The following is a 24,759-nucleotide window of genomic DNA, read 5'->3' on the forward strand; positions in this document are numbered from 1 at the left end:
AGTGAACCTGAAATGACTCCGGACGGGGAGTGTCAAGAAACCAAAGCTGATTCAGGTGAACCAGAAAGGACTCCAGACAGGGAGCATCGACAAGCCAAAGATGATTCTCGTGAACCGGACATGACTCCAGACGGGGAGCGCCGAGGAATCAGAGACGGCACGCTCAATGAAACAGCAGATGCCACAAAGGACACTGACACAAGTAACTTAGTGAAGGGCTTGAATTTGCCACTTGGTGTGGTCATTGAGCGCAACAAACATAACAACAAAACCTACAAAAACAACAACAGACACAACAAGAAGCATACCAGAGGCAACAAACTCAACAACAAGCACGTCAATAACAGCAATGACTACGATGCTAGAACAACGACTGGTACGACATGGTACAACTCTGCATATGAAGGACAATGTAACAGCACAGCTCCTAACACTGGCAAGAGTATAGCCACACCATGGCATGACAGCAAATCTCACCGATTCAAGTTTGCTCCACTACATACAAGCAAACAGCTTTCAAGGCAGATGACGTACTGCATCCATACCGCAATCACAAGAAACAGTCCAGGTCGGACAACACAGATGACATACTGCATCGCTACCACCAGCATAGAAAAAAAAAGAGTCCAAATCAGACAACAAAGTGATTTGACCATTTGAACACCTCTTGATGACATCTTGCTTATGTAAACACCAGAACACTGATGGCGTTCGGCGTTCACAAGGACATAACAGCATCAACATCACCACTTCACCAACAAAACAAGAAAGCCACTCGACCGTATAAATTCATAAACTATGGACTCATAAATATTATTTGGTATTGTGTAATCATCACTGTCATCATAACTTGTACATTTCATCACTTATCTACCTATTTTGTTCAATTTTTCTTTAACACTGTACAGAAAATATGTAACACGAAAAAGGGGGGATGTGGTGATATGCATCACTGTAAATGTTAATGTAAATACACTACAACTAAGTAAACACTAGAGGGAGCACCAGAGACATCATGACATGCAGACATACAGCTAATGAATACACAGAATAGGACACGGCCAATGGGCAGTCAAGACACCCAGAGGTGATACAATCACAAGGGGGCATTACAAAACCCATATATAAAAGGGCAGGGCACACATGCTCTTTCTCTTTCCACAGGCGACACATGGAGAGAAGGACAGGGGCAGATCAGAAGCATCACACCCACCACGTGGCTTGGAGCAGACTGGTTAGTTAGACTGAGTTACTATAGCAAGATTAGCAGGAGAGTCGAACTCAAGTAGGAGAATTGTTAACTGTTCAATAAATGTGTTAAACCGATCTCCAAGTCTGAACCTTCCTTTATCACAGCATACATCAAGGAAGTAGCTTATGCTACATGAATAAGCATAACACAACAGTTGCCACTGGCAGTGCTTTGGTATATGTTCACCACAGGTGTCATTGCAGCAGCGGGTATACCTTCACACCTAATTGCTGATGCAAATGTAAACTACTGCGATGCTGGAAATCTGAAGTTAGTACAACAAATGCTAGAAATGCTCAGAAGATTGGGGCAGCAAGGGAGAAACAGAGTTGACATTTCAGGTCGATGACCTTTCATCAGATTAAAAGATATTGCCTGATCAGCTGAGTATTTCCTGCATTTTATGATTGGCTGCTAACCCGGAACCAGTTCTATAAATACAGTTCAAGAATCACCTGGATATTCTACTTACCTTGAAATAGTGCTCGATGGCACAGAGATATTCCAATCTGCTACCATATTTGAGACTATTGAACGATTACAATCTAACATTGCAAGGATACATCCCATGTGGAGTGTTGACAGACATGATGTGCTTCCGCCATTCATGCCCAAGAACATCCATTGGATCTGGAGACTGCAGGAGTTATGATTCCCCCTCCCTCCCACCTCCATCCCATAGCCTGTTACAACCTTCCCGGAACTGAACAGCCAACTGAAATCTTCACTCGGATAAAGTGCCTGTGGGACAGTGAGCACTTACTACAGAGTATGCTGTTGAGGCCCAAGGGTAAAATTCTATTGACCCTCAACTGGGCCACGCACAGGTCTTGAGCTGAGGTAAAACAACGGGCCCAGACCAAAGTCTACTCATTTCTGCATCAAGAAGAAGCATTAACGCGTCCATACATCGGTGAAAGTCTGTTGTCTTTTATAGCAGCTACTTCTTTCAACCAGGGAAAACAGCTCCCTAATGGCACAATGCAAAGAAGGAAGAGAAGTAAATTGAAGTGTAGATGTGGGAATTGTCTGTTAGGTTCTAACCAAACGTAACAAGGAAACTTGATCAACTTTATTCCACATCAAATACAAAGGAAAACCACATTTGCATTAGATGCTAAAGCCATTGAAAATAAATTGCTTGTCGACAGTTATGTCATGGATTATTTCACAAAGCAGGACTTATTTCTTTATTGACACAGGGTGAACGTGGTCAAGATGCTGTTGGTAAACCAGGACCGCCAGGCCCTCCAGGACCTGTCATGTTGCTGCACGAGGTGAGTGCTGCAACATCCTGAGATAGTCTTTGAAGGTTTTCTACTTTTGTAAGATTCCATTTCCCATTCATCCTGTTCTATTGTGATTCAATGTTCCAGTTACAGATAAATGATACCGAAGGATACCTGAACTTGAACGGAATTCAACTATCTCCTGGGTTGCCAGTGATTGTCTTTTGCGCTGTAAATTTTCACTTTGACTGGAATGATTGTAATCTTGTGATAAGAATTTCCTATCTGAGAGATTAACAATGGTCAGTAACGAATGAATTTAGCATTGTCTCACACTAGCATTGGGCTACCACCCCAATTTTAGAAATGGTGAGTATTGTGATCCAGTTAATAATCTAAAGTAAAATTGAAAATGTCTTTTCCCAAGATCTCCAATAGCTGTAAATGTATATTCATAGTGGACCCAGTACTCTTTGTCAATGTCCTCAGATGAAAAATAGAAGTCAACTGAGCTTGGGTTTCATTTAAGAGGAACTGAAGTCTGTTTTATCTTTTCATGAAAGAGATGAAAGACACAGCGTCTTCCCACCTCCTGCTGAATCCCTGACAATCCACAACAGGAATCTGATTGTGCCATGATCCAGCTGTTGTTTTGGGGAGAAATGCATCCAAATTTCCTGCCTTAAAAGCAGCCTGAAGGATCTTCAGAGTATACCCAGAACCCCATAAATAGAGAATTCCAGCACAAATTTGATCAATATTTGCCATAGGCAGAAAGGAGGGAATTGAAGTCAGAGGACTGGGGATGTCCCCTCCTGCCTCATCTTCTTGCTAAAGCTGGCCCTGCGCCTGATGTAGATCTGCTCCATCCAGCCATGTACAGCATTGTTTCCCCTCCAATGCAGCTCATAACTAAGCATTCCTGGTTCAAACTAAAACAAATCTACATTGCTGCCTTCCTCAAACTGGAAGATAAGTGTTTGGTGGGTGAGTACTGAGTGCCTTGACACTCTGAAAAATGTGAGAGCGCATTTTCAGCCCAAACTGTTATGAAATCCACCCAGGTAAATTTCTGCTCACCCAATAGGATTATGCGATCTTCCGAAATCTACATAACTATATCCAGTGATGATGTGGCGATGCCGGCATTGGACTGGGGTGAGCACAGTAAGAAGTCTTATAACACCAGGTTAAAGTCCAACAGGTTTGTTTCAAATCACTAGCTTTCGGAGCACTGCTCCTTCCTCAGGTGAAGGAAGGAGCTGTGCTCCGAAAGCTAGTGATTTGAAACAAACCTGTTGGACTTTAACCTGGTGTTGTAAGACTTCTTACTATATCCAGTGATTATAAGTGCAGGTTAGAGATCTCAGCTGTCAAGCCAACCAGGCGGGCCAACACTGTTCGCACAAAACATGGGTAAGCTTCCCACCAGTTATACTCTACCCATTAAAACACTGGCATCAAAGTCCCCAGTAATATCCCAACTTCTTAGCAAGCTGGCCAATCAAAAGCACTACCATGATGTACTCTAGACCTACCTGGCTCAGATATCAAATTGCTGAGTCCAGCAAACAGGGATTGTCAGAGTTCCAATCTTCCATCAACGACTGACCCATCGTGAAGCCACTTTGACTCCACTTAACCATGCTTTTTCCCCTGACCTCCTGGGATTGAGTAACCGCCAGTTAAACATAAAACTGGCTGAACAAGCTGCTTCGAAAAAAAGTATACAGGGGAAACTCAACTTTTAAGTAAACGAATCAAGCAATTTAAACTTGATTACATTGACCTACATTAAAAAGAATTGACTCACAATTGCATCTTTGGTAAAGCAGGAGGATGGGACTTGATTGTGTTATAGTGAATGTATCATGCTAACTTCATGAATTGAATTACTGTATTAATTGAATTTATTGAACTTAATATGTGACTTTGTTGTACTTTGCTCCTGGTCCTGTTGACTGTCTCTTCTGATAAGTGGTCCTAAGCAGAAATGTGTCATTCTGCTTAAAGCAAAGAAAATTTTGATCTGATTTTATATGGAACAGATACAAGGACAGTTCTGGCCCAGCTTTGAAAATGAATGTTGAGCTAACTAATCTATTTCAATCTCCTTAGATTAATATATTGGGAAGTCCAAATTGTAGAATGTTGAAAGTTGGATACATAAAGCTAGGGCTCTGAAATTGGGTGGCAGAGGATGGAATGAGATTTCACAGTGGCCTGCCAATGCAAGGGTGAAGGAACACAAATCCCAACACCATGGTAGGTGGGGACATAATTTGCTTCCCCACAATTTGTAAGTGAGGAAAATGCATTACACAACACAGTTCCCCGATTTACAAAGCACAAGATGCCATGGTTTGATTTGCATTGAGTAAATGGCTTAGCCAAAGCACCAGAAGGTTAAAAGCAAATTACTGCGGATGCTGGAATCTGAAACGAAACAGAAAATGCTGGAAAATCTCAGCAGGTCTGGCAGTATCTGTATGGAGAGAAGAGAGCTAACGTTTCGAGTCCGATGTCGGTTGGCCCACAATAGGAAACCCCATTGGACGGCTGCGGGAATGGAGAATCCCACTGCCGGCGGGGCAAGCCGCGCTAGAAAATGGGGCTGGTGGGTCGAAGAATCCCACCCGTTGTTTCTTTGACCTTTCAAACCACAGTTGATTCTCCAGCATCGTACAAAGCTAGCGCGGATAAAGCTGGTTCACTGTTGATAATCCTTTCAAGGATTCCAATATGATTTTTCTCAGCAGTGTCCAGCTGATTAATCTATCCTTTCTGGAGCCTCCAGCGGTGATCTCTTAGGCCTTCTGCCCACTGGAATCTTATCATTGTAGAGCTGGGAGGAGAAAAATGGCTTACTGAAGAACTACAGAAACATTCTGGGCTGCTAATGCTCTGGTTCCCGCCCACTGTCCTCCCGCTCTTTTCAGGAAACAGAGGCTCCATGGGCTTCAGGACCAGCGCCTGACCGAACAGGCCCATATTGTGATGGCCTGCAGCTCGGAGACTGACCTCAAGCACTCTGTCTCTGCCTGCAACCCATCATTCTAATACTTCTGGGGCACGGCCCTCAGCAGGATCTGCAGGTGGGCCTCATGTCTGCTTGGGAAGAGTTAAATCCACATCAGAACACCCTGAGAGGGTTGTCAACTCTGGCCCTCAGTGCTCCATGTAACAATCTTATTAAAGCACTTCAGGAAACCAAGATACATTCTCAGCCTAGATACACTCCCTAGGTGGGCCCCACGTCCATCATTTGACTCCTGTCTGCTCTTACCAGGTCTCCCCCCATCAGCAGCTACCCCGAATCTTATACCTTTCTGCTTGCAAAAGGTGAACTGAAGATCCTCCCACAAGGCAGAGCAGGAGTCCTGGGTCTATCTGAGCTGCAGGCCTAGTGTTTTGGTTCTATAGCCAAATTCTCCCTGCTGAGTCTATTTTCATTGATTCCTCATCTAACTCGGTGCAGTGACTAAATGCCTTGTAAGAGGGAAAGTTGTTTTTATGCACCTCCAGAAGGCATTCCATAAGGTTCCACTTAAGAGGATTCTACATAAAATTAACGCACATAGAGCGGAAAGCAAATGATTGACTCGGCTAGGAAGGCAGAGAGTGGAGATAATTGGCATGTACTGAAATCGATGATCAGGTACAAAAAAAGGCTGGAAACAGGCTTGAAGAGCTGAATTTCCCACTTCTGCTCCTAATACGTATGTAATTCTCGGGCCATTCGCTGGCGATACAATTCTGTGGTTCCACTGGCAGCGCAACCCTGCCCGCGAATTTCCCGGCAGCGTGGCCTGGCTTCAATGGGAACTCCCATTGAGAAGGAGAGAAACCCGCCGCCAACGAGAGGCTCTCTGCTGAGAAACACGCGGCTGGGAAGCCAGAGAATCCATCCAGAATCAATCAAACTAACTAGTGGAATTTAGTATTTAGAAATACTGGGCAAAAATGTAAAGAGAAGGAAATTTTGCTACAACTTTGCAAAACCTTGATGAGACCACAATTGAAATACTGGGCGGGATTCTCTAATCCCACAGAGTGTTCACGCCGTCGCGTTTTACGACAGCGTGAACGGGCCGCTCCGAGGACTAATTCTGGCCCGCAAAAGGGGCCAGCACAGGCGCGTCGCATAAAAGGTACGCGAGCGGCGCACGGCCCCGAGACCGGCGAAATGGCCGCCGTCCGCCGTGCCACCCCGAGGTTCAGGGACCATGACCCGAGACGCTGCTGGACGCGATCGAGGAGAGGAGGGCGATCCTGTGCCCTAGACATGGCCACCGGCACCCTGCCAGCACAGTCCAGCGGAATTGGCGTGAGGTGGGCAATGTCGTAAGTGCGGTGAGGCACACCCCACAGACGGGTGAACAGTGCCACAAGAAGATGCAGGACCTGACGAGGGTAGCCAGGGTGAGTACACCGAGACGTGCCCCTGGCACCACCCAACCCCTATCGCCCACACATGTGACAGTAACACGGCGGGAAGGGCAGGGGTCTGGGTGCATGTGTGGCTGAGGCGCAAACAACCAACCGTGGCAGACATGTAGTCCATGGCACATGGCTGTAGAGGGGGCCATGCGGCATCCCTAAACATGTTGTATACCCCCTACCCCCACAGGAGGGGTGCAAGAACCCCCATTTGACCCACATGGGCTGCGCACACCCCTGAGAGATGCCGTGGCCGGGTAAGTTGGCACGGGTGCAGGGCACGGAATAGTTATAGGGGCTAGGTAGTTACCGTATAGTTACCGTTCCAATTAAACTCAGTCTTACACCAATGCAAGATGCCTCTGTCCGGTGCCCGCGGGGTCGTGAAGGGGACTGAGTGGCACTGTGCTCAAAGGTCGGTGGAACGATGATACCAATTGTGTGTAAATCTTCCCCCCGCCGTCCTCGGTACACTGCCGCCAGCTACTCAACATGTCCATGTGATGGAGTGTCCGGAACGCGTACAGGGTGGAGGGTGTAGCTGTGGCCATGAGTCAGACATTGGCTAACGATTTGGAGCTCACATCCCATCACAGAGCGGGTTGTCATCATTCACCATGGCATTGATCACACCCGCTTCCAGAAGCAATCGTGTGAGACCAGCCCGTTGTGCTGCAGGTGGAGGGTGCTGTGCATGTGGTGGTGTGGGAGCTAAGGTTGTCGGGTGGTGGTGGTGCTGGGTGGTGAGGTGGGGCAGTACGGTGGTGCCAGTGCCCCGGCTCAGGGAGTCTCTACCTCCCTAGTTGGTGAAACGCGCGGCGATCAATGCCTCGCGTGCTCGCTGGCCAAGCCGGTGGCGTCGTGCAGCCTCCCGTCCATATCCAGCCCCCATGTCGCGTCTGTTGCCCCCCTCATCCCCATCCTCCTCATCTGTAGAGGGGAACCCTCCCACGGGCTCCCGCTCAGCCCCCTCCTCCTCCTCCAGCACATCACCTCTCTGCTGGGCAATATTGTGGAAGACGCAGCAGACAACAACGATGCGGCCGACCCTCTCCGAATGGGACTAGAGGGCCCCTGAAGTACATCTTCAACAGGCCAAAGCACCTCTCGATCACAGCCCTGGTTTCTGCATTGGCCTTACTGTATCGGGTCTCCGCGTCGGTCTGTGGCCTCAGTATAGGCGTCAACTTCCCCAATATTGACTGGGACTCACTTAGTGCCAGGGGCTTAGACGGGGCGGAGTTTGTAAGGAGCATCCAGGAGGGCTTCTTAACACAATATGTAGACAGTCCAACTAGGGAAGGGGCGGTACTGGACCTGGTATTGGGGAATGAGCCCGGCCAGGTGGTAGAAGTTTCAGTAGGGGAGCATTTCGGTAACAGTGACCACAATTCAGTAAGTTTTAAAGTACTGGTGGACCAGGATAAGAGTGGCCCGAGGATGAATGTGCTAAATTGGGGGAAGGCTAATTATAACAATATTAGGCGGGAACTGAAGAACATAGATTGGGGGCGGATGTTTGAGGGCAAATCAACATCTGACATGTGGGAGGCTTTCAAGTGTCAGTTGAAAGGAATTCAGAACCGGCATGTTCCTGTGAGGAAGAAGGATAAATACGGCAATTTTTGGGAACCTTGGATAATGAGAGATATTGTAGGCCTCGTCAAAAAGAAAAAGGAGGCATTTGCCAGGGCTAAAAGGCTGGAAACAGACGAAGCCTGCGTGGAATATAAGGAAAGTAGGAAGGAACTTAAGCAAGGAGTCAGGAGGGCTAGAAGGGGTCACAAAAAGTCATTGGCAAATAGGGTTAAGGAAAATCCCAAGGCTTTTTACACGTACATAAAAAGCAAGAGGGTAGCCAGGGAAAGGGTTGGCCCACTGAAGGATAGGCAAGGGAATCTATGTGTGGAGCCAGAGGAAATGGGCGAGGTACTAAATGAATACTTTGCATCAGTATTCACCAAAGAGAAGAAATTGGTAGATGTTGAGTCTGGAGAAGGGTGTGTAGATAGGCTGGGTCACATTGAGATCCAAAAAGACGAGGTGTTGGGTGTCTTAAAAAATATTAAGGTAGATAAGTCCCCAGGGCCTGATGGGATCTACCCCAGAATACTGAAGGAGGCTGGAGAGGAAATTGCTGAGGCCTTGACAGAAATCTTTGGATCCTCACTGTCTTCAGGGGATGTCCCGGAGGACTGGAGAATAGCCAATGTTGTTCCTCTGTTTAAGAAGGGTAGCAAGGATAATCCAGGGAACTACAGGCCGGTGAGCCTTACTTCAGTGGTAGGGAAATTACTGGAGAGAATTCTTCGAGACAGGATCTACTCACATTTGGAAGCAAATGGACGTATTAGTGAGAGGCAGCATGGTTTTGTGAAGGGGAGGTCGTGTCCCACTAACTTGATAGAGTTTTTCGAGGCGGTCACAAAGATGATTGATTAAGGTAGGGCAGTGGATGTTGTCTATATGGACTTCAGTAAGGCCTTTGACAAGGTCCCTCATGGTAGACTAGTACAAAAGGTGAAGTCACATGGGATCAGGGGTGAGCTGGCAAGGTGGATACAGAACTGGCTAGGTCATAGAAGGCAAAGAGTAGCAATGGAAGGATGCTTTTCTAATTGGAGGGCTGTGACCAGTGGTGTTCCACAGGGATCAGTGCTGGGACCTTTGCTGTTTGTAGTATATATAAATGATTTGGAGGAAAATGTAACTGGTCTGATTAGTAAGTTTGCAGACGACACAAAGGCTGGTGGAATTGCGGATAGCGATGAGGACTGTCCGAGGATACAACAGGATTTAGATTGTTTGGAGACTTGGGCGGAGAGATGGCAGATGGAGTTTAACCCGGACAAATGTGAGGTAATGCATTTTGGAAGGTCTAATGCAGGTAGGGAATATACAGTGAATGGTAGAACCCTCAAGAGTATTGAAAGTCAAAGAGATCTAGGAGTACAGGTCCACAGGACACTGAAAGGGGCAACACAGGTGGAGAAGGTAGTCAAGAAGGCATACGGCATGCTTGCCTTCATTGGCCGGGGCATTGAGTATAAGAATTGGCAAGTCATGTTGCAGCTGTATAGAACCTTAGTTAGGCCACACTTGGAGTATAGTGTTCAATTCTGGTCGCCACACTACCAGAAGGATGTGGAGGCTTTAGAGAGGGTGCAGAAGAGATTTACCAGAATGTTGCCTGGTATGGAGGGCATCAGCTATGAGGAGCGGTTGAATAAACTCGGTTTGTTCTCACTGGAACAAAGGAGGTTGAGGGGCGACCTGATAGAGGTCTACAAAATTATGAGGGGCATAGACAGAGTGGATAGTCAGAGGCTTTTCCCTGGGGTAGAGGGGTCAATTACTAGGGGGCATAGGTTTAAGGTGAGAGGGGCAAGGTTTAGAGTAGATGTACGAGGCAAGTATTTTACGCAGAGGGTAGTGGGTGCCTGGAACTCGCTACCGGAGGAGGTGGTGGAAGCAGGGACGATAGTGACATTTAAGGGGCATCTTGACAAATACATGAATAGGATGGAAATAGAGGGATACGGACCCAGGAAGTGTAGAAGATTGTAGTTTAGTCGGGCAGCATGGTCGGCACGGGCTTGGAGGGCCGAAGGGCCTGTTCCTGTGCTGTACATTTCTTTGTTCTTTGTTGTTCTTCGTTCTTTGTCATCAGCCACGACCGCAATGGGTAACCCTTGTCACCCAGCAACCAGCCCCTCAGCCGGGGGAGGGCATTCCTCGAACATGACGGGGATGAACGATTGTGCCAGGATAAATACGGCATGTACACTGCCCGGGTACTGGGCGCAGTCATGCATGATCCTCATGCGGTGGTCACAGACCACCTAAATGTTCATGGAGCAGGACCCCTTCCTGGTCATGAACACGTCCCTGTTCTCAGCTGGTGGCCACATGGCAACGTGCACCCCATCAATCGCCCCCTGTACCATGGGTGTCCTGGCCAGGGCTGCGAATCCCGCTGCCCGGGCATTCTGGTGGGTGCGGTCCACTGGGAACTGTATGTACCGGTCCGCGATGTCATACAGGGCGTCAGTCACTGCATGGATGTACCGGTGCGCCGATGGCTGGGAGATGACGGCCAGGTCCGCACTCGGCGACTGGAACGACCCTGTTGCAAAAATGTTCAGAGCCACCATAACCTTGATGGCCACCGGGAGAGCATGGCCTCCCCCAGTGCCATGCGGTGCCAGGTGTGCCATGAGATGGCAGATATGGGCGACCGTTTCCCAACTCCTCCTCAGTCTCCTCCTGCATGCCCTGTCCGGCAGGTCCTCGAAGGACATGTGACGCCAGTACACACTTGGCCTCATGGGGCGCCTCCGGCGCCTTGGCACCACCACCACCTGCTGCTCCTCCTCCTCCTCTTCCGCCTGCTCCTCATCCACATTGGCATCCTCATCCTGTGCCTCCCTCTCGTTGTTCTGGTCATCGTCCACCTTGGCCTCCTCCTGCGTCGGGCGGGCAGCCCTGCAGCCTGAGCAGGTGCCACCTGGCCCTCGGCAGCCCGTCCCTCTGCTGCAGCCGCCGCTGCAGCAGCCACTCTGAGCCACCTGCGCCGACGCTGCCACAGGGCCACATGCAGGGCAGTGGCTCCCGCCACGGCGGCCAACATCGCTGGCTGATGCCCAAACATAATGATCTGCACGGGGTGGGGGGTATAAAACATGTTTAGGGATGGCGCATGGCTCCCTCTACAGCCATGTGCCATGGGCTACATGCCTGCCCTGGTTGGCTGATTGCGCCACAGCCACGCATGCACCCAGACCCCTGCCCACACCCTCCATGCTCTGCCCAGTTTTGCCCGTCCCTCCTGATAGCGCTATCGTTGGATGGCTATGCCCTCACTGCCATGGGTGCGGACCCGCCCCTTCCACCAATGGTTGCTGGCTGTTGGGAGGTCTGCCCCTGGGGGGTCCACCACCCATGGGCAAGGCCCGGGGCCGTGCGGGCAGCCAATGCCTGGGGCCAGTGCCCATCAGCCTGGCCGCCATAATGGCGGCAGTGGCTTTGGCACCGCCCTGCCATGGCAGGCTGGCTGGCATGTCGTTCCCAACCCCCCAACATGGATGCCCCCTCCCCAATCCCTCCCACTGCCCCCACGAACATGGAGGCCCCCCCCCCTCACCGCCTCCCGAACATGGAGGCCCCCCCCCCCCCCGAACATGGAGGCCACCTCCCCGCTCGCCCCAAGCCCCGGCCGCTCACCTCCTCTCCCGCACCGTCGGCCAGCACGACTGGCTGACAATTTTTAGTTGCAGATGTGAACAGCGCCGGCGTGACCCCAGAACGGCCCATACGGGCCGCAGAATCCACGGGAGCCCGGAGAATCGCTGGACTTGTTCCCTTGGCAGATTCTCCATGCGGCGCGGTTCACGATGACGCCGTTCTCGCCGGTTGAGAGAATGGCGGAACGGCGTCGGACCGGCGTCGGGTAAAATAACGGCGCGATTGCCGATTCTCCGACCCGGCCCGGGGTGAGAGAATCCCGCCCTCTGTGTAGATTTCTGGCCAGTGTGTCTTAGAAAGAATATATAGGCCTTGAAAAGAACTCATTACAGATTCACCAGCATGTTACCAGGATTTTTAGGATATTGAAAGGAATTGACGAGTCGATCGAAATAAATCTTTTATAGGATAGAGCCAGGACAGTCAGGAAAACACTTCCCCAAACAATGGGTGGTGAAAATGTGGACCTCGACTTCCGGTGGCGACTATGAGGGAGTAGGTCGCACATTTGGTGGCTCCAGCTCTGGCTAGACATTCGGACCTTTCCCCCTGACTTTTTTTGCATTTCTAAGCGCTGAACTTGAAGAAGCAGTGAACAAGAGTCTGGTGTATATATTGGTTTATGGAACCGAGAGCCCGAAGGGATCGAAAGGGAAGAAACAAAAAGACAGGCTCGAGCTGGGTGTTGGCTGCAGCAGCGGACAAGATGGCCGGTGTCCAGACCCCTGGGGCTTCGGCCCAACCATCAACGGAGGAGCTGATGCAGGTTATCCGGGAAGGCTTCGCAAGACAGAAACGGGAATGTCTGGACCCGATTAAGGAAACGGTGGAGAGGATGGAGCGGAGGCTAGATGCCCAGGACAGGATGATCCAGAAACTGGAGAAGGCGCTCGCTGAACAGGAGGAACACCAGACGGCGGTGGAGATGGAGGTGGGGATGCTGAGGGACCGGCACAAAAGGCTGCTGGAACAGGTAGAGGATTTGGATTGTTGGTTTGTTGGCCTCCCGGAGGGGGCTGATTCCGGGGAGTTTGTAGCGAACATGTTCCAGAAGCTGCTGGGAGATGGGGCTTTCCCCCGACCGTTGGAGGTGGATCGGGCGTACAGAGCGCTGGCGAGGAGAGACCCCCCCTCGGGCAATGGTGGTCAGGTTCCACAGGTACCTGGATAAGGAGCGCATTCTCCAGTGGGCCAAGCGCACGTGGAGCTGCAAGTGGGACAACATTGGGTGTACCAAGATCTAAGCGTGGAGGTGGCCAAGAGGAGGGCAGGCTTTAATCAAGTCAAGTCGATCCTGTTCAAGAAGCAGGTTAAGTTCGGAATGTTGTATCCGGCGCGACTTTGGGTTACGCATGAGGGCCAGCATCATTACTTTGAGTCACCCGAGGACGCAATGGAGTTCTCCAGGAGGAAAGGACTGGTGCCAACTTGAGAACATCCTGCTCTAAGTTTGAGAAACTGTTATTCCTGTTTGTTTTAAATGCTGTTTGCACTGATCTATTCGTTTGTTCGTTTTCGTTCTTGGCTTTTCTCTTCAAATAATTGTGTTTTGTTTAAGAAGGGGAAAGTAGTTCAAGAATTATTCGATTTCGGTGGGTTTTCTGTGTTGTGAGGGGGATAGTGGTGGGGATTTTTGACTTTGTATTATTTTGAGTAGTATTACTTTGATCTGTATTATGGCGAGAGTTTGGCTTTGTTTTTCTTTATACTGAATTTGGTTGGCGCCTGTTTCTTAAACTGGTCAGTTGTCGGGGCTGGGTTGATGAGAGCAATGGTTTCGATGGGTGGGGGGAGAGCAGGTAGGCAGGTGGGAGACATGCTGGCGCCGGAGCCGTGGGCCACCGGGCTAGCTGGGTGAGATAGTCTGCGGGAGCACAGTGGGGAGTGTGAATACAATCAGGTTACAGAGAGTTGTTGCTGGGGAGGGAGGGGAGGTTGTTCGGCTGATGGGGGATGGGCACTGCCAGGAGACGAGGCTACAGAGGCGCGGGGCAGGGGCTGGGGCAGGCCCAGGAAAGGGGATGGCTGACCAGCAAGTGGGGGGAGGGGCGGAGCTCGGTGCCCCCCAACTTGGCTGGTCACGTGGAACGTTAGAGGGCTAAATGGGCCGGTGAAGAGGGCAAAAGTGTTCTCGCAGCTTAGGGCTTTAAAGGCGGACGTGATAATGTTGCAGGAGACGCACCTGAAGGTAGCGGACCAGATTAGATTGAGGAAGAGCTGGGTTAGTCAGGTATTCCACTCAGGGCTAGATTCTAGACCAGGGGGGTTGCGATTCTGATGAACAAGCGGGTGCAGTTTGAGGTGGGGAGTATTGTTTCGGATGGGGTAGGTCGCTACCTTATGGTTAGCGGTAAGCTGGAAGGGAGGAAGGTGGTCCTGGTCAACATATATGTGCCAAAATGGGATGATGCGGATTTCATAAAGAGGGTGCTGGGGAAGATACCCGACCTGGATTCACACAAGCTGGTTATGGGAGGGGACTTCAATGCAGTTATTGATCCAGGCCTGGACCGGTCGTGCTCAAGAACGGGCAGAGTGTCAGCAATGGACAAAGAGCAGATGGGGGGGGGGGGGGGGGGGGGGGGGGTCGACCCGTGGAGGTTTGGCAGGCCGACAGGGAAGGAGTTCTCCTTTTTTTCGCACGTCCATAGGGTCTACTCCCGGATCGATTTTTTTATACTGAGTAGGGATGCGCAGTATTCGGCAATCGCCTTTTCCGACCATGCCCCGCATTGGGTCGAGCTACAGGTGAGTGAAGAGAGTTTCCAGCACCCGCAGTGAAGGCTGGATGTGGGACTGCTGGTGGATGAAGGGGTGTGCGATACGGGGGAAGTCTCAGCAGCGGTGGTGTGGGAGGCGCTCAAGGCAGTGGTGAGAGGGGAGCTGATTTCAATCCGGGCTCACAGGGACAAGACGGACAGGGCAGAAACGGACCGACTGTTAGCGGAGATCCTGCAGATTGACAGGAGGTATGCAGCGACCTTGAGTGCGGAGCTCTTGAGGGAACGGAGGAGGCTGCAGGCGGAGTTTGGGGTGGTGTTCATGGGTAAGGCAGTGGAGCAGCTCAGAAAGGCGAGTGGTGCGGTATATGAACATGGAGAGAAAGCCAGCAGCTCAGAAAGAGGGAGGCGGCTAGGGCAATAGGCAAAGTGGTGGATGAAGGCGGTAACTTGGTAGGAAATGTGGCGGGTGTGAACAGAGCTTTCAAGGACTTTTACAGCAAATTCTATAGCTTGGAGCCCCCCGCAGGGCCGGAGGGGATGAGACTCTTCTTAGACGGTCTGACATTCCCAAAAGTGGGTAGGGATTCAGAGCTGAGGAGATATTTGAGGGCTTAAAGGCCATGCAGTCAGGTAAAGCCCCGGGCCCGGATGGGTACCCGGTAGAATTTTATAAACAGTTCTCCGGGATATTGGGGCCGCTGCTGGACAATGTTTTGAATGAGGCAAGGGACAGAGGGGTGCTGCCCCAGACGATGTTGCAGACTACCATCTCCTTGATTCTAAAACGGGACAAGAACCCGGAGTCATGTGGGTCTTATAGGCCGATCTCCCTTCTTAAGGTGGATGCTAAACTGCTGGCAAAGCTATTGGCCACTAGGATTGAGGATTGTGTGCCGAGTGTTATTAGGGAGGATCAAACAGGGTTCGTTAAAGGTAGGCAACTGGTGGTGAATATAAGAAGATTGCTAAATGTGATCATGATGCCCCCGGAGGGAAAGGAGGTGGAGGTAGTGGTGGCAATGGACGCGGAGAAGGTGTTTGACTGGGTAGAGTGGGACTACTTATGGGAGGTGCTGGGACGGTTTGGATTTGGGGTGGGTTTCATCGACTGGGTCAGGCTGCTATATCAGTCCCTGGAGACGAGTGTGAGGTCAAACAGGACGACTTCTGACTATTTTAGATTGCACCGCGGGACGAGACAGGGGTGCTCCCTCTGGGATGGACGGAATCATGGCGACCCTGGGGGAATTCGGACGGTGTTCGGGGTACAAATTGAATATGACGAAAAGTGAAATATTTGTAGTTCAGGAGAGGGGCCAAGGAGACCGGCTGAGAGAGTTGCCGTTCCGGCTAGTTGGAGACAGTTTCAGGTACCTGGGAATACAAGTGGCACGGGATTGGGGTCGACTACACATGCTGAACATGGGAACGGGTTGAGGCAGCCTCATGTAGGGGTACCAGTCTGGGGGCGTTGGTGACGGCGCCTCTGCCGTTCCCGCAGGCACGCTTCTCCACCAGTCCTGTAGTGGTGGCGGCCCTTTGGATCTGGGGACAGTGGAGGAGGCACGTGGGAGCAACGGGAGCATTGGTCTGGTCCCCGATATGTGACAACCATTGGTTTGCCCTGGGGAGGTTGGACGGGGGGTTCGGGTATGGCGGAGGGCGGGGATTGAGCGGATGGGAGATTTGTTCTTGGAAGGGAGTTTCCCGAGTTTGAGGGCGCTGGAGGCCAAGTTTGGGTTGACGAGGGGGAATGAATTCCGGTATATTCAGGTCGGGACTTTTTGCGCAGCCAGATGCTATCTTTTCCACTCTTGACGCTAAGGGGGATCCAAGATAGGGGAGTGTCTAGAGGATGGGTGGGGGAGGGAAGTGTCTCGGATATTTACAAGGAGCTCATGGGGGCGGAGGAGACGCAGACCGAGGAGCTGAGGCATAAATGGGAGGAGGAGGTGGGAGGTGTGGTGAATGTATTACTGCTACCATTCACCATTGTATTGCATTACATTGTATTAGAGCAAAGAACAAAGAAAATTACAGCACAGGAACAGGCCCTTCGGCCCTCCCAGCCTGCGCCGATCCAGATCCTTTATCTAAAACGTGTCCCGCACGTGTCCCGCAGGGTTCAGTGTTGGGGCCACAGCTGTTCTCTTTATATATTAACGATCTAGATGACGGGACTGGGGGCATTCTGGCTAAGTTTGCCGATGATACAAAGATAGGTGGAGGGGCAGGTAGTATGGAGGAGGTGGGGAGGCTGCAGAAAGATTTAGACAGTTTAGGAGAGTGGTCCAAGAAATGGCTGATGAAATTCAACGCGGGCAAGTGCGAGGTCTTGCACTTTGGAAAAAAGAATAGAGGCATGGACTATTTTCTAAACGGTGACAAAATTCATAATGCTGAAGTGCAAAGGGACTTGGTAGTCCTAGTCCAGGATTCTCTAAAGGTAAACTTGCAGGTTGAGTCCGTAATTAAGAAAGCAAATGCAATGTTGTCATTCATCTCAAGAGGCTTGGAATATAAAAGCAGGGATGTACTTCTGAAGCTTTATAAAGCATTAGTTAGGCCCCATTTAGAATACTGTGAGCAAATTTGGGCCCCACACCCCAGGAAGGACATACTGGCACTGGAGCGGGTCCAGCGGAGATTCACACGGATGATCCCAGGAATGGTAGGCCTAACATACGATGAACGTCTGAGGATCCTGGGATTATATTCATTGGAGTTTAGGAGGTTGAGGGGAGATCTAATAGAAACTTACAAGATAATGAATGACTTAGATAGGGTGGACGTAGGGAAGTTGTTTCCATTAGCAGGGGAGACTAGGACCCGGGGGCACAGCCTTAGAATAAAAGGGAGTCACTTTAGAACAGAGATGAGGAGAAATTTCTTCAGCCAGAGAGTGGTGGGTCTGTGGAATTCATTGCCACAGAGGGCGGTGGAGGCCGGGACGTTGAGTGTCTTTAAGACAGAAGTTGATAAATTCTTGATTTCTCAAGGAATTAAGGGCCATGGAGAGAGAGCGATAAAAGGAGTTGAAATCAGCCATGATTGAATGGTGGAGTGGACTCGATGGGCCGAATGGCCTTACTTCCACTCCTATGTCTTATGGTCTAAACCTGTCACCTATTTTCCAAGGATCTACTTCCCTCTGTTCCCCGCCCATTCATATATCTGTCTAGATGCATCTTAAATGATGCTATTGTGCCTGCCTCTACCACCTCCGCTTGCAAATCGTTCCAACCTTTCTAACATTACAGGGAAGCAGGACACTTACTCCCATCCTCCCTTAAACAAGATAACTGATGAGTGAATTCACCACAATGCCTTGTTTCGGGAGCCACATCTACCTCACCTTTCTTTTATGTCGATGTGATTATGAGCCATGGAGTTCAATGTTTGGGCATTAGGCTTCCAAAGGGTTAACAATTGGGTGCCAATTTTGAGTGGCAATGCAGATCAAACTGGCACAATTAACGTGTAAAGGAAGGTTCAGGGAGCTGATTAGGTACCTGGCTTCCCCTTGTGGAGTGTGAAGACTACAATTAGCATGTCAGCTTCATCCTGAGAGGGCACCTTCATTCCACCAGCTCTCAACCGCTGCAAATTAATTGAGCCTTCCAACTTGGATAGCCAGCCACCCACACACTAATCCCTGACAAAGAACAAAGAAAATTACAGCACAGGAACAGGCCCTTCGGCCCTCCCAGCCTGTGCTGATCCAGATCCTTTATCTAAACCTGTCACCTATTTTCCACGGATCTACCTCCCTCTATTCCCCGCCCGTTCATATATCTGTCTAGATGCATCTTAAATGATGCTATCGTGCCTGCCTCTATCACCTCCGCTGGCAAAGCGTTCCAGGCACCCACCACCCTCTGCGTAAAAAAACTTTCCATGCACATCTCCCTTAAACTTTCCCCCTCTCACCTTGAAATCGTGACCCCTTGAAATTGACACCCCCGCTCTTGGAAAATGCTTATTGCTATCCACCCTGTCCATAAATCTCATAATTTTGTAGACCTCAATCAGGTCCCCCCTCAACCTCCGTCTTTCCAACAAAAACAATCCTAATCTACTCAACCTTTCTTCACAGCTAGCACTCTCCATACCAGGCAACATCCTGGTGAACCTCCTCTGCACCCTCTCTGAAGCATCCACATCCTTCTGGTAATGTGGCGACCAGAACTGCACGCAGTATTCCAAATGTGGCCTAACCAAAGTCCTATACAACTGTAACATGACTTCCCTACTCTTGTACTCAATACCCCGTCCGATGAAGGCAAGCATGCTGTATGCCTTCATGACCACTCTATCGACCTGCGTTGCCACCTTCAGGGTACAATGGTCCTGAACTCCCAGATCTCTCTGTGCATCAATTTTCCCCAGGATTCTTTCCATTGACCATATAGTCAGCTCTTGAATTAGATCTTTCAAAATGCATCACCTCGCATTTGCCTGGATTGAACTCCATCTGCCATTTCTCTGCCCAACTCTCCAATCTATTTCTATTTTGCTGTATTCTCTGACAGTCCTCCTCGCTATCTGCAACTCCACCAATCTTAGTGTCATCTGCAAACTTGCTAATCAGACCACCTATACCTTCGTCCAGATCATTTATGTATATCACAAACAACAGTGGTCCGAGCACGGATCCCTGTGGAACACCACTAGTCACCTTACTTCATTTTGAGACACTCCCTTCCACCACTACTCTCTGTCTCCTGTTGCCCAGCCAGTTCTTTATCCATCTAGCTAGTACACCCTGAACCCAATACGACTTCACTTTTTCCATCAACCTGCCATGGGAAACTTTATCAAACACCTTACTGAAGTCCATGTATATGACATCTACAGCCCTTCCCTCATCAATTAACTTTGTCACTTCCTCAAAGAATTCTATTAGGTTTGTAAGACATGACCTTCCCTGCACAAAACCATGCTGCCTATCACTGATAAGTCTATTTTCTTCCAAATGTGAATAGATCCTATCCCTCAGTATCTTCTCCAGCAGTTTGTCTACCACTGACATCAAGCTCACAGGTCTATAATTCCCTGGATTATCCCTGCTACCCTTCTTGAACAAAGGGACAAATTAGCAATTCTCCAGTCCTCCGGGACCTCACCCGTGCTCAAGGATGCTGCAAAGATATCTGTTAAGGCCCCAGCTATTTCTTCCCTCGCTTCCCTCAGTAACCTGGGATAGATCCCATCCGGACCTGGAGACCTGTCCACCTTAATGCCTTTTAGAATACCCAAAACTTCCCCCTTCCTTATGTCGACTTGACCTAGAGTATTTAAACATCCATCCGTAGCCTCAACATCCGTCATGTCCCTCTCCTTGGCGAATACCGATGATAAGTACTCATTAAGAATCTCACCCATTTCCTCTGGCTCCACGCATAAATTCCCTCTTTTGTCTTTGAGTGGGCCAATCCTTTCTCTAGTTACCCTCTTGCTCCTTTTATACAAATAAAAGGTTTTGAGATTTTCCTTAACCCTGTTAGCCAAAGATATTTCATGACCCATTTTAGCCCTCTTTATTGCGCGTTTAAGATTTCTCCTAGTTTCCCGATATTCCTCCAAAGTTTCATCAGATTTAAGTCGCCTAGATCTTATGTACGTTTCCTTTTTCACCTTAACTAGTCTCACAATTCCACCCGTCATGCATGGTTCCCTAATCTTGCCATTTCTATCCCTCATTTTCACAGGGACATGTCTGTCCTGCACTCTAATCAACCTTTCCTTAAAAGACTCCCACATTTCAAATGTGGATTTACCCTTAAACAGCTGCTACCAATCCTCATTCCCTAGCTCCTGCCGAATTTTGTTATACTTGGCTTTTCCCCAATTTAGCACTCTTCCTTTAGGACCACTCTCGTCTTTGCCCATGAGTATTCTAAAACTTACGGAATTGTGATCGCTATTCCCAAAGTAATCACCGACTGAAACTTCAACTACCTGGCCGGGATCATTCCCCAATACTAGGTCCTGTATGGACCCTTCCCGAGTTAGACTATTTACATACTGCTCTGAAAAACTCTCCTGGATGCTCCTTACAAATTCTGCTCCATCTATGCCTCCAACACTACATGAGTCCCATTTAATGTTGGGGAAGTTAAAATCTCCCATCACGACCACCCTATTGCTCCTACATTTTCCCATAATCTGTCTACATATTTGTACCTCTACTTCACGCTCACTTTTGGGAGGCCTGTAGTAAAGCCCCAACAATGTTAGTGCACCCTTCCTATTTCTTAGCTCTACCCATATTGCCTCAGTGCTCGAATCCTCCATCGTGCCCTCCTTAATCACAGCTGTGATATCATCTCTGACCAGTAATGCAACTCCTCCACCCCTTTTACATCCCTCTCTATCCCTCCTAAAGCATCTATACCTTAGGATATTTAGTTGCCAGTCTTGCCCTTCCCTCAACCAAGCCTCCGTAATACCAATAATATCATATTCCCAGGTACTAATCCAAGCCCTAAATTCATCTGCCTTACCTGCTACACTTCTCGCATTGAAACATATGCACCTCAGACTACCTGTCCCTTTGCGTTCTTCATCTCTTCCCTGTCTACTCTTCCCCTTAGTCACATTGAGTTTATTATCTAGTACCTTACTGGCTTTAGTTGCTGCCTCTTTACTGACCTCTAACTTCCTAATCTGGTTCCCATCCCCCTGCCACATTAGTTTAAAACCTCCCAAACAGTGTTAGCAAAAGCGCCCCCTAGGATATTGGTTCCAGTCCTGCCCAGGTGCAGACCTTCCGATTTGTAATGGTCCCACCACCCCCAGAACAGGTTCCAAAAATCTGAACCCCTCCCTCCTGCACCATCTCTCAAGCCACGTATTCATTCTGACTCTTCTTGAATTTCTGCTCCGACTGTCTCGTGGCACTGGTAACAATCCTGAGATTACTACCTTTGAGGTCCTACCTTTGTACTTATCTCCTAACTCCCAAAATTCTGATTGTAGGACCTCATCCCGTTTTTTACCTATATCGTTGGTGCTTATATGCACCACGACAACTGGCTATTCACCCTCCCCCTTCAGTATGTCCTGCAGCCGATCTGAGACATCCCTGACCCGTGCACCCGGAAGGCAACATACCATTCGGGAGTCTCGTTTTTGACCACAGAAATGCCTGCCTACTCCCCTTACGATTGAATCCCCTATGACTATTGCCCTGCCAGTCTTTTTCCCACCCTTCTGTGCAGCAGAGTCAGCCACGGTGCCATGAGCCTGGCTACTACTGCCTTCCCCTGGTGAGTCATCTCCCCCAACAGTATCCAAAACGGTATACCTGTTTTGGAGGGAGATGTCAGCAGGGGACACCTGCACTGCCTTCCTGCTCTTTCTCTGCCTTTTGGTCACCCATTCCCTGTCTCCTTCACCAATCCTAATCTGCGGTGTGACCAACTCACTGAACGTGCTATCCACGACCTCCTCAGCATCGCGGATGCTCCAAAAGTGATTCCTCCGCAGCTCCAGAGCCGTCATGCGGTCTAACAAGAGCTGCAGCTGGACACACTTCCCGCACATGAAGGAGTCAGGGACATCGGCTGCGTCCCTGAACTCCCACATTGAGCACGAGGAGCATAACACGGGTCTGGGATCTCCTGCCATTTTTACACTTTACCTTAACTAATTACAAATATAATATCAAATTATGAATAACTGAAAGGAATAAGGATTTTACTTACCAATCACTATACTTACCAACCCACGAAGAGTTAAATTTCTCCCAGCTACTTACCTTCCCGACAGACCCACTGCTCCCGCCGAAAATCTGAAGGCTGCTTCTCCTGCAAGGTAAGTTTTTAAAGGGTAAACTTACCTTCCCGGCAGACCCCTGGCCACTGCCCCCGCCGAAAATCTGAAGCTATAACTTGCTGATAAAGCCGTATCAGCCTCCCCGAACATGCCTCGCAGCAAATGGAACTCGCCATCCGGGACACCTATGTGGCTGGAGTCCGGTCCAACTATGTCAGACAGCGCCTGCTCGAAAAGGGCGCCCTCAACCTAGAAGAGACGGTAAAACTATCCACCTCCTTAGAAGTAGCTTTCCAGAGTCTAAATGCTTTCCCCTCCGACCACACGAGTCCCTCGTGGTCACCCGACCCGAGGGTGTCCCCGGCCTGTGCCGTGCGGCTGCCTGCCCAACCCGGGGCGCCGCCTTGCTATTTTTGCGGCCAGAACCAGCACCTCCGGCAGCGTTGCCCGGCCCAGAACGCGACCTGCAGCGACTGCGGCAAGGAAGGACATTTTGCCAAAGTCTACTTGATCCGACTCAAAGCTCCTAAATCGCAGGCCCGAATCAGAGACACACAGGCCCGCAGACCCCGCAACGTGGCTGCGTACCTGCCAGTACTGCCCCCTTCCGACGCGTCATCCGCCTCGTGCTATCCGTGGGGGCCGCCATCTTTAACTCTGCCCAACATGTGTGACTCATGGGGGTCGCCATCTTGCCCGCCATCTTCAACCGAGCCCGCCATGTGCGACTCTTGGGGGCCGCCATCTTCAACGCCGCCCAACACGTGCGACCGACGGGGGCCGCCATCTTGGGACCACCCCGCTACCTCCGACCACGCCGGCTACCTGCAACTCGGCGCTGTCACCCTCAACCAGTCATGGCCCAAGCACCTCAGGAACTCGATGATGACCGTCTGGGTCAATGGGCACGAAACGCCCTGTCTGTTTGACCCTGAGAGCACGGAGAGCTTCATCCATCCGGACACGGTAAGGCGCTGTTCTCTCCAGATTACCCCCGCATCCCAAACAATCTCCCTCGCTTCCGGATCCCATTCAGTGCAGATCCGGGGGGTATTGTGTCGCGAACCTTGCGATACAGGGCGCCGAGTACGCCGATTTTAAACTCTATGTCCTCCCCAATCTCTGCGCTCCTCTCCTGTTAGGACTGGATTTCCAGCGCAACCTCCGAAGCCTGGCCCTGAAGTTCGGCGGACCCCTACCCCCTCTCACCGTATGTAGCCTCGCGACCCTTAAGGTCGCCCCTCCCTCGCTCTTCGCGGACCTCACCTCCGACTGTAAACCCGTCGCCACCAGGAGCAGGCGGTACAGTGCCCAGGACAGGACTTTTATCAAGTTGGAGGTCCAGCGGCTCTTGAGGGAGGGGATCATTGAGGCCAGTATTAGCGGACATGGTTAATCAGATTTCACACTATCGGGTTTTCTCCACGGTAGACCTGAAATCTGCATACCATCAGCTTCCGATCCGCCCGGAAGACCGCCACTACACTGCCTTTGAGGCAGACGACCGCCTCTTCCAGTTCCTCATGGCCCCCTTCGGCGTCACCAATGGGGTCTTGGTGTTCCAAAGAACAATGGACCGAATGGTTGACCAGTACGGGCTACGGGTCACATTCCCGTACTTGGATAACGTCACCAAATCGCTGACTTTGAAAGCAGACCAAGGCAGGCCAGCGGCACGGTTCAATTCCCGGACCAGCCTCCCCAACAGGCGCCGGAATGTGGCGACTAGGGGCTTTTCACAGTAACTTCATTTGAAGCCTACTTGTGACAATAAGCGATTTTCATTCATTCATTTCATCTGCGGCCATGATCACCAGATCCACGACGCTAACCTTCAGAAGTTTCTCCAAACCGCCCAAGCCCTCAATCTCACCTGCAACAAGGAGAAATGCGTTTTCCGCACAACCCGACTAGCCATCCGCGGCTATGTCGTGGAAAACAGAATTCAACACCCGTGCCCGCAGCGACGAGTTCAACACCCGTGCCCGTAGCGACGAGTTCAACACCCGTGCCCGTAGCGACGAGTTCAACACCCGTGCCCGTAGCGACGGGTTCACCACCCGTGTCCGCAGCGATTGAGTCCAAGTTTCCC

At 50.2% G+C, this 24,759-nt stretch overlaps 1 protein-coding gene across 1 annotated transcript in view; it reads left to right on the forward strand.

The window, feature by feature from the left end:
* Window positions 1-24,759, forward strand: part of LOC140385324 (collagen alpha-1(XV) chain-like) — a 531,657-nt gene that overhangs the window by 328,384 nt on the left and 178,514 nt on the right. The window contains 1 exon segment of the mRNA XM_072467384.1: window positions 2,455-2,529. Coding sequence (XP_072323485.1) covers window positions 2,455-2,529 — 75 coding nt within the window.

Source organism: Scyliorhinus torazame, chromosome 11 (assembly GCF_047496885.1).
Source record: "Scyliorhinus torazame isolate Kashiwa2021f chromosome 11, sScyTor2.1, whole genome shotgun sequence".
Lineage (NCBI taxonomy): Eukaryota > Metazoa > Chordata > Chondrichthyes > Carcharhiniformes > Scyliorhinidae > Scyliorhinus > Scyliorhinus torazame.